The 9,762-nt window shown below is 36.4% G+C and overlaps 1 protein-coding gene across 1 annotated transcript in view; it reads left to right on the top strand.

The window, feature by feature from the left end:
• Dach1 (dachshund family transcription factor 1) overlaps positions 1–9,762 on the top strand; it is a 362,276-nt gene that overhangs the window by 146,301 nt on the left and 206,213 nt on the right. Inside the window, exon 2 of the mRNA XM_026788386.1 lies at positions 3,758–3,873. Coding sequence (XP_026644187.1) covers positions 3,758–3,873 — 116 coding nt within the window. The remainder of the gene's footprint in view (positions 1–3,757; positions 3,874–9,762) is intronic.

The raw sequence follows: 9,762 nt of genomic DNA, 5'->3' as shown, positions 1-9,762 counted from the left end.
AGAAGAAGAAGAAGAAGAAGAAGAAGAAGAAGAAGAAGAAGAAGAAGAAGAAGAAGAAGAAGAAGAAGAAGAAGAAGAAGAAGAAGAAAGTTCTATCTGATTCTCAGAGAAGGCAACCAGTATCCTAGTATTTAGGGAAACCTGACATCTTTAACTCCTTTCTTATAAAACAGTTGTTCTTCTCTTGGCCTCAGTGTCTCAAGGCTTCTACTCTTGTAATTGTAAAGTAATCCCCAGTAGGGTGTTAGTTGATGGCCTTAGGGTGTTACCACCACCAAGGGTATTTGCATTTTAATGGAAGGCTTTAAAAGAACTTCAAGCATCCAGTCTGAGAGCAATAAATCTCTATTGGTGGAATTTCATGGGATGTGATAGATTGGGCAGGTGACGTCTGTGGTGAAAGGAGCCCACTGGGTTTATTCTAATCACAGCGTGAATTAAAGTGTTCCTACTTAGTGGTAGCCTGACTTTTGCTTCCAAAGTGAAAGGTGTGAGGACAGCTCCTGTGGCCTGAATAATGAAGTACTCCTCAGCAGTTTCATTTTCTTTAAAAGCAAAACAAGTCAAAGAGCGAAAAGTTCAAATCTTTGAACTCTCCTTTTCTTTCCTATTCTCTCCTTGGCTACCCCCAATTGTATACCTTCTTACTCATGCTCGAGGTATACTGGTAGAATATGCCCATACTTTCTCCAAATTACAGCCTTTGAGTGTGTGTCTTTCTTCTTCTTTTCTTTATTATACATTCCAGAACCCTTTCTTCTTCTTCCTTTTCTATTCTTTTTTTTTTTAATCATTGGAATTGACAGGGCAGGATATTTGTGAAGTCTGGTGGGTGGGGAAAGAAGATTAACAAAAAAATCAAAATATTTTCAAAAAATAAAAAGTGTAAAATACTGACTTATTTGTCTGCAATGAAGTTCTGAGAGTACAACAGATTTGCAGATGTATGCAATATGGACTGATAGAATGTTAATAGTGTAATACCCAATGACTGCATTGTTCTTAAAAGTTCAGCCTGAAACCTGAAGTGCTGACACACAACAATGTGTAGGACTTAGCGAGGTAATGGAGAGAGAAGGATTTTTTTTTCTTTGTAGAAATTGTAACAGAGGCAACCCTTATAAAAAACCCAAACCACCCATTTTTCAGATCAGTGTGGTGGTACAGGATCTGTAATCCTAGCATGTGTGTTTGGGGGTTGGGGAAAGGGTGTTTAAGGAAGTGTGAAGTGAGTTCAAAGTCATGCTTCAGACACATAGTGTAATCTTTCAAAAGATAAAAATTTAAAGAGAAAGAAAGACATTCAGTAGAACTCAATATAAAACAATATATAAATGGTGAAATAAAAGAGTAAAGCTAGAAAAGAAGATTGGGCCAAATATTAGAGAGTGAATCCAATAAGAAAAATATTTTTAATCAAATTAATACACTGACAAATATGTATGGGTATATATGTATATATGTGTATATCTGCATATATAGTAGACATATTCCTCTGAAATTATTTAGGAGTGCTATCTATAAATGAGGCTATAGACTGGAACTAATTAGGTCTTAGAAAATCTGTAACAGTGGACCAAAGAAAATAAAGAATGATCTGGAAGAGAAGTGGGACAGAGACAAGACCATAAGGAGATATCTTCACAGAGATCATATTTAAGCACGCAAATGAGGAAAAGATATATCCAAGTATGGACATTTGGCTTAGTCAGGTGCCATTTTGCTGATCAAGGGAAAGAGAAATAGGTTTTAATGGGGCAGATGCTGAGTTCAGATTTGGATAAGCTGAGTCTGAGATTATTATAGAACATCTAATCAGGGATGTCGACTAGATAGGCATCAATCTGTCTGGCATCCCAGAGGAAGATCTGGGCTGTAGATGTACGTTTAGCCATTAGTCCTAGCATCTAAGTGATGACAATGGAAGAGTTTACAACAGAGCACTGTTGATTGATCCCCAGCAAATGATCAGTTAAAAAGTCAGGAGACTCACAGTGAAGAATAAGAGCAAGTGGCTAGAGAGCTATACCAGAGCAATAAGCAGGAGGGTATCCATATTGATTTGCAAGACAGATAAAGTAAGCTCCGTGCTTTCATTCCAAAGCTCTCCAGGATCTACTGCTAGGCTCTAAGTCCTGCAGTTTCAAACTGTGTTCCTCTTGCTCTTTGAGTTATGTCAGTTCAAAAGAAGTAATACTAGACATTGATGATTTCTGTGGCTTTATTTCTTTGAGAAGTGTGCTGTTCTTTTACACATCTAACATATATTCAAATTTTCTTCTAATGTTTCCCCTGCCATTTTTCTTTCCTGAAAATGAAAGTCTCATCACCTAGCCTGTGCTCCTATTAGTACAGAGATTACAGCTTCCATATGTGACCTAGCACATTATGATTTACATCACAGTTATTTATGAAGAAGATTAAGTTCTTCCCTCTTGGCAAGAATATAAACTCTTGAAGATGAAGGACTCACTCCTCCAAATTAGCCTCCATAGCACACTGCTTTGAAAACAGCAGGGACTTAGCAATTATTCACCGAATGACCACATACATTACTTACATAAAATAAAAGAAAAACGTTTTTGATTTTTTTAAAAATCTGTTGATGAAGCAAGGAAGTTCAGCAGAGCCAAACATAGGAATGCTTGAGGAGAAAGGATAGATATCTGATGCTTTGGATATATCTAGGGATATGTTAGTCAAATAAATAATGGAGGGTCTATCAAAAGCACATTCATAACACTGAGGCAAAATAAGAACATAATGCAAAATATTCTTATTTGTCTCAAAGGACTGTAAATACTCCATTTTTGGTGGTATTTTCTGACAAAAATCGCAAATACTTAACTATATATATGCTTTGAAAACTTAAGAAATTAATCTTCTCTAGTTTGCGTGAGAAGGACGGGAAGTGCTAACAACAAGCACATTTCTATTTTTTTTCTGAGGGCAAATTTAAGATGCTACATAAGCAGTTTCTCAATAATGCCCTACAAACTATCCCAAGCCTCTCCAATTTGCTCTTGTATATTAAAAATAGGACGACTTTGTGGGATTGCTCAGTTAAATAGAATAAGGGTTAAATGATAACTTGACTTATCTTTTAAATGACAAAAAAATAAAGAAATTGCAAGACCTTTTCACACATTAGAGATGCATTGTCATTTATCATCCAGATATCAGGCTAGCAGTGCGAAGTAATAAAACATATCATCGAAAAATGTGCTATAGGTCTGAATCATTCTTTCCTTCCACCTCCCAGCTAACTGTAGTATTAAATCAAACAAGCAGAACATTTCCTTAGGCAGCCATTGCCTTTTAATTTCCTGAAGAACCTTAAAATATCATTCATTACAAGTACTACACATATTTGGTTTTTAAAAGTCTCATAAATCAATAGCAGGCTGACTGTAATAATTATTACAAGTTAGTGCATAATTTTTGCGCTGAAGGCTGAATGCAGAACTTCAGCATATGCAAACGAGGCAATTCAAACTGTGTATAGATATTAATATGAAGAAGCAGGTAACGAGGTACAGGCTATGAATTATGCATCAGGAGTGGCTGATCTTCAATGAGGAAAATGAATTCAGCATGTAATCTAATTAGTGATGGAAGTCTATTACATCTAACTGCAAAAGCAACCGTCCTTGAAACAAATTTATTTACAGTCCGTGTTACCACTTGAAACAACTTTGAAGTGATGTGTCAGACAACAGCTTAATTGTAAAATTTTTTGTTTGTTTGTCTGTCTCAGTTCCAGACCTGGAAGGCCTCCGAAGAGGACTCAAAGTGTCACCTCCCCAGAGAACTCTCATATCATGCCGCATTCTGTCCCCGGCCTCATGTCTCCTGGAATAATTCCACCAACAGGTAAGAGTGTGATTATATGTTCCAAAACATTAAATATCAACCAATATCACAGATTTTACACATCGCCATCATTGCAATGGCATTTACATGTTTTTGGCTTCGTTTTGCAAACACTGAGGTAATATTCTGATAAGGGGTTATTTGAAAATCTCATCACGATTACTATGATTTCCTTTGCAAAAATAAAATGACATGAGATTAATTCATTAAAGTGCTAAAAAGTCATTTGAATTACCCCCCCACACAAATCTCATAAAACAAAAATTACAGGTCCTAGAGTTTTTTTGTTTTTTAAACTGAAAATTAGAAGCTCAGGAAGTTCCAGTAACTTCCCAAGGTCAATTGCTGAGAGGTATAGGTAAATTAATCAAACCCTCTTGCTTAGATTTAGAACAATTTTCATTCCAAAATAATTCAGGAATACAGATACAGAAGCAAAAAAAAAATGCAATTATTTTTCAAACAAATACATTTAATTAGAATCATTTAAAGGAAGGTTTTTAAGACTTTTGAAGACATGTAGGGGAATTATCCTGGAGAGAGCACATGCACATTGATGCATCCTAAGTGATCATAGATCACACCAGAACATAGCTCATTTGATTTACGTCACTTGGTGATGCTTGTTAATTCTTTTATGTTCGTTTCTATGTCTGTGCCCACTTTTGGCTCTCACCAGGAAAGAGCCAGAGCTTTGTACAGATGAACATAATGATTAAATTATATAACATTTATCACTCTTGCTTAAGGAGGAGATACATGTGTTATGCAACACAACTAAAACACCAGATATCTCTTGACCAAAAGAGAGTCCTTTTTTCCAAAGTCATAGCACAACTGGCCCCAACTTGAAATCCTTCTGCCTCAGCCTCCACAAGTGTTGAGTTAGAAGTGTGTACCACCAACTGAAGCTAAATAGTTTCTTTTCTTTTTTTTTGAACTTCTATCAGCATTGTCTTCTTCTTTTGAACATTTTCCTTTTCTATGTGTTAATGTATTCATTAACATCTGGTCACATTTAGTCGTTGGGTTAAAATTCCTTGAACTTAATTCACATTAAATTTTTATATCAATACCCGAAACTCAATTTTGTAAATATTTATCAAGTATCATTTCTGCTTGGTGTTATCCTATTTCTGTATTTAGTACTGTTCTTATCAGTGTTTCAAAAAGTTCCTTTTTTACTGTCTGTATAAATAAATGTGTATTTGTAAATGTGATGTTAAGTTTGTGTGAATGATGAAGGTGCATTTGTGGGTGCAGGTGTGTGTGTGTGCGAGTGTGTGTGTGCAAGTGTGTGTACGTGAGTGTGTGTATGCGAGTGTGTGTGCGAGTGTCTGTGTGTGTGCAAGTGTGTGTGTGCAAGTGTGTGTATGTGTGAGTGTGTGTGCGAGTGTGTGTATGTGTGTGCGTGAGTGTGTGTATGTGTGTGTGCGTGAGTGTGTGTGCGTGAGTGTGTGTGCGAGTGTGCATGTGTGCGAGTGTGTGTGTGCGAGTGTGCATGTGTGCGAGTGTGTTGTGTAAGTGTGTGCGTGTGAGTGTGTGAGTGTGTGCGAGTGTGTGTGCGTGTGTGTGCGAGTGTGTGTATGAGTGTGTGTGTACGAGTGTGTGTATGAGTGTGTGTGTGTGTGTACGAGTGTGTGTGTGCGAGTGTGTGTGTGAGTGTGTGTGTGCGAGTGTGTGTGTGTACGAGTGTGTGTACGAGTGTGCGTGTGTACGAGTGTGTGTGTGCGTGTGTGTGCGAGTGTGTGAGTGTGTGTGTACAAGTGTGTGTGTGTACGAGTGTGTGTGAGTGTGTGTGCATGTGTGTGCGTGTATGAGTGTGTGTGTGTGCGAGTGTGTGTGCGTGTGTGTGTGCGAGTGTGTGTGTGTGCGAGTGTGTGTGCGAGTGTGTGTACGAGTGTGTGTGTGTGAGTGTGTGTGCATGTGTGTGTGCGAGTTGTGTGTGTGTGTATGAGTGTGTGTGTATACATGTGTGTGTGTGTGTAGGCCAAATGATGACATTTGGTATCAAAGCATATAACTTTCTGCCATAGTCTTTTGACAGTCTTTCATTGAACCTTGAGCTAAGTAGGCAGTCGGCAAGGCCACTCTTCCTTATGTCCCATTCACCACATCTAACTTTTGTGTGTGTGTTGGGCTTTAAACTTAGATCCAACTATTTGTACAGCAAATACTCCTAATCCACTGAGAAATCATTTAGACTCCAAATAATTGGAATTATATGTAGAAGACATATATTAATAGCAAAAAATGATCTAGTTGTCAGCCAAGTATTATCTTTGCCATTTGTTTAGGTTATTTGCTTCTCATCCTACTGAATCCCACTGCCCAAAATTCTAAACTCAAATTTGACATTTGAAAAAGGAATTGGTAACATCCATTGAAGCTTGAGCAATTCAGGTTTAAGTAGTTGATCAAATGTTCTTTTGCCAATCACTTTTTTTTTTCTCTTGTTGTTGGAACAAATGCCCTAGAAAAGCTACTTAGAAGAAAGTATTTATTTAGTCTTACGGTTTCAGTCAGATATATGGCCTGCTGGTTCTAGGGCAGCTGAATTTAGAGCATCAAGGAGGGAGGTTGATAGAAAGAGTTGCTCAATTCCTGGTGGTGGCTTGGAAGCAGTGAAACAAGACAGAGCATAACCATTTTTGATGAAATCTTCTATTAAATCCTGGTCCCAAATTCAGGCTCCAGTATGTTGGATGGGGTGTAGTTTTTCTTCTGCCATTAATGTAGTTTGCACTCTCAGACCAGGAGATACCTTCACAGACTAAGGCACAATTATGCTTCCCTGCTGTAGGTGTCTTTCCATCTAGTCAGGCTGACAAAATTAATCGCCTCACTGTTCTTTGAAATTTTTGTTGCCTTTTAGACTATATGCAAAATTAAACTTTTGGTATATTTAATAGCTGAAACATTCAAGTGTGATGAGCAAAAGATCTGAGCACATATGATATCCATGATTTCACATGGATTTTTCTAATTAACCACATGAATATTTTTTTATATTTGATAGGCTTCTATTGCTTTTAAAAAGTTACCCAATCACAGAATACAATTGCACATTTTACTCATTTAAAAATATTCAAGATCTGGTTCTAATTTTGCCTTAATTGTAAAGGCAAAGGTAATGCACACTTATCGATGAAAGCAATATTTAAAATAGATGATGCCTTCAAAATCTCAATGGAGCAACACTCACATGACATCATAAAATAACTTTGCAGTAACTGAAGTGAATAAAATAAGTCTGTATACTTCGACCCAGATATCAAACATCATGCTGTCGTTGAGAAGTCTTCCCATCGTACACATTACAAAATATTGATGGAAAAGAGACATGGAAGGTAGTTCCAACTTGGCTCATCATTAGACATTCATCTTTCAAGTCAGATCATTTTATGCATTTCAGTTGTGGTACCATTCTCTTGAGTCATGCCTTTTGCCTCTTTGTTCTTCGCAATGTATTATGATGCCATAAACCTGGATTTTCGTCAAGTTTACTAAACATTGCACTGAAAAGGTGGGGCGATGTTTCATGAGGAGGGTAAATAGGAGGAGGTTGGGAATCTAATAGAGTTAAGCAGCTTCTGTAAGGGCTGTGAATAGTTTGATAATCTTACCTGTTTCCATCTCTTAGACAATGGTCTTAAGATTTAAGCTCACCAGGCTATGAATGTTGTTCTCCAATGGAGTTACCTTATTGTAGATGATTTAATTACCTGTTTACACACTTTTTTCCCCTAGAAGGAATTTAAGTTTTTATCAAATATAGGATCATATCTCCCCATATGGGAGCATATTATTTTCTATCCAATTAACTGGAGTTTTAAAATTTCTTTATTGATTGATAAGGATAGCATGTCTTAGACATAAATACACCTTCCAAAGTACAAATGTACCAACTTCAAAATAAACAGAAAGATTGCAATAGAAAATCTGCTGATTTTCACGTCCTGAGATTCAAGTCCTTAGATTATTCTTGAGCACTCTTCTGTTGTTGTGTCCATAGAATTCACTTTTAACTTTTTAAAACACTGAAATTTCATCTAGCCTGGTCCTGTGAAAATAAGATCTATTAGGTTTGATAGTTTTATAAATATTTATAAATTTATTACTAATCACCCAATTACTTTTCATTTTAATGACTGATGTCAGAATATAAAAGAAGCTGTTTTTTTCAGAAGAAATGATTATATAGTTTAAAACATTAATAACTTAAATATTTATAATAAAAAAGAGTGATATAGACACCATTTTTGAAATTAGAAACTCCATGACATTATCTGTGCTATTTTTACTTGTTTATAATTATCTTTGGTGGAGTAAGTTTTGTGTAACTTTAGGAGAGGACGTGGGTAGGTGGTCCTGATTTCCAGAAGTTATGGCTGTGACAAAATGTAACTTGAAGTTGCAGCTCACGAAAGAAGAAGCCTTTTTGTAGAATCTCACAAGGCAAACACACCTCCTGCAGTGGTCACAGCATTTATCCTATTGAGCACTTGCCATAAATCATTTTTGAATTATGCACCAGTTTGGAATAAATTCATCCTAGCAACGGAGCTCTAATAGCATTCAGACTTTTTAGAGAATCATGTCTATTATGCAATTAAGGAAAGGATGTTTAGGAATTTAGAATACTCCTTTCTTTGTGCCAGAAGTGCAATTTGGAGAGCATATTTAGCCAACTTCCTGATTTCTTATTTAGGTCAAAATGCAAACTCCTTTTGAAATATAACTTCTATATCCGTATTTAGTAATAACGTATGAATACCCAACATTTGTATTTGATATTAAAAGAAATGCTATTCAATATCTGTTCTTTGCAAATATACTCAAATTAAATGATTGATTCATAATTTACTACTTGGACATTGCTTTACTCTAATTATGACTTCGCAGATTCATAGGTAACACATATTCAGGAAGAAAAAGATTATAACACATACAGTACAATACACTATGCCTGAAGGTAAGAATTTCTACCTTGCAAATTATTAGATTTTTATAAATTTCTAGACCATGGACAGTATTACCCAATGGTTAATAAAATTGAAACATTCATATCTTAAAATCAAAACAGACCAAACAAACCCACAATAACAGTTTTAAAGGCAAACATTTTTTTGTATAAAGAGATGACACTAAAACTTATTTTTGAGGTGATATTATTTTTTCTAGATGATATTAATGATGAACAGAAACACCCAAACTACTCTTGTCGGAATGTTGGCACCTGTAGCATTTTAAAGACATTTAACATTCTCATTCTGCCTTCTGAAACAGCTGAATCTTCTCTCTATGCTGAAAAATATAATAACCTTGTTCAGTCTGACTCCTCCCTTTGAGTGCCTTGCTTAAAAAGTGACCATGATATGAACCTCTCGGAATGCTCACTTTAGCACAGCATAGCATAAATGTGACTTCTGTGTTCATGTGTAGTAAAACTGAGTGGATCCCTCAAGGGTATCAAATGTCCCATGATAGAGGACCTCCTTTAGGTTCATGGGAGGAAAAATGATCAATTTTTCTTCTCTGCTGCATTTATGGTGGACTGGTGTGAACACTGGACCACCTTGTATCTTACGAAAGTTTTAAAACTGGAGAAGAAAACTCCATTCCTTTTCTGAGACTGCTCGAACTAATTACTACAAGTTTGGTGGTAAAGAACTGAACTTTTTTCTCAAGGTTTGGAGACCAAGAGTTCAGGTTCAGTATCATTCAGACCAAATCATGTTGCCTGCAGCGCCAGAACCCTCCTGAGGTTTCAGAGGAGAAATGTTCCTTAACGGCTGGTACTACTTGGGGTAGAGTTGCTTTACACCACTTTCTCTCTCTCTCTCTCTCTCTCTCTCTCTCTCTCTCTCTCTCTCTCTCTCTCTCTCT

Source organism: Microtus ochrogaster, unplaced genomic scaffold (assembly GCF_000317375.1).
Source record: "Microtus ochrogaster isolate Prairie Vole_2 unplaced genomic scaffold, MicOch1.0 UNK2, whole genome shotgun sequence".
Lineage (NCBI taxonomy): Eukaryota > Metazoa > Chordata > Mammalia > Rodentia > Cricetidae > Microtus > Microtus ochrogaster.
The sequence above is the reverse complement of the archived record's forward strand: the minus strand, read 5'-3'. Positions and strand labels throughout refer to the sequence as shown.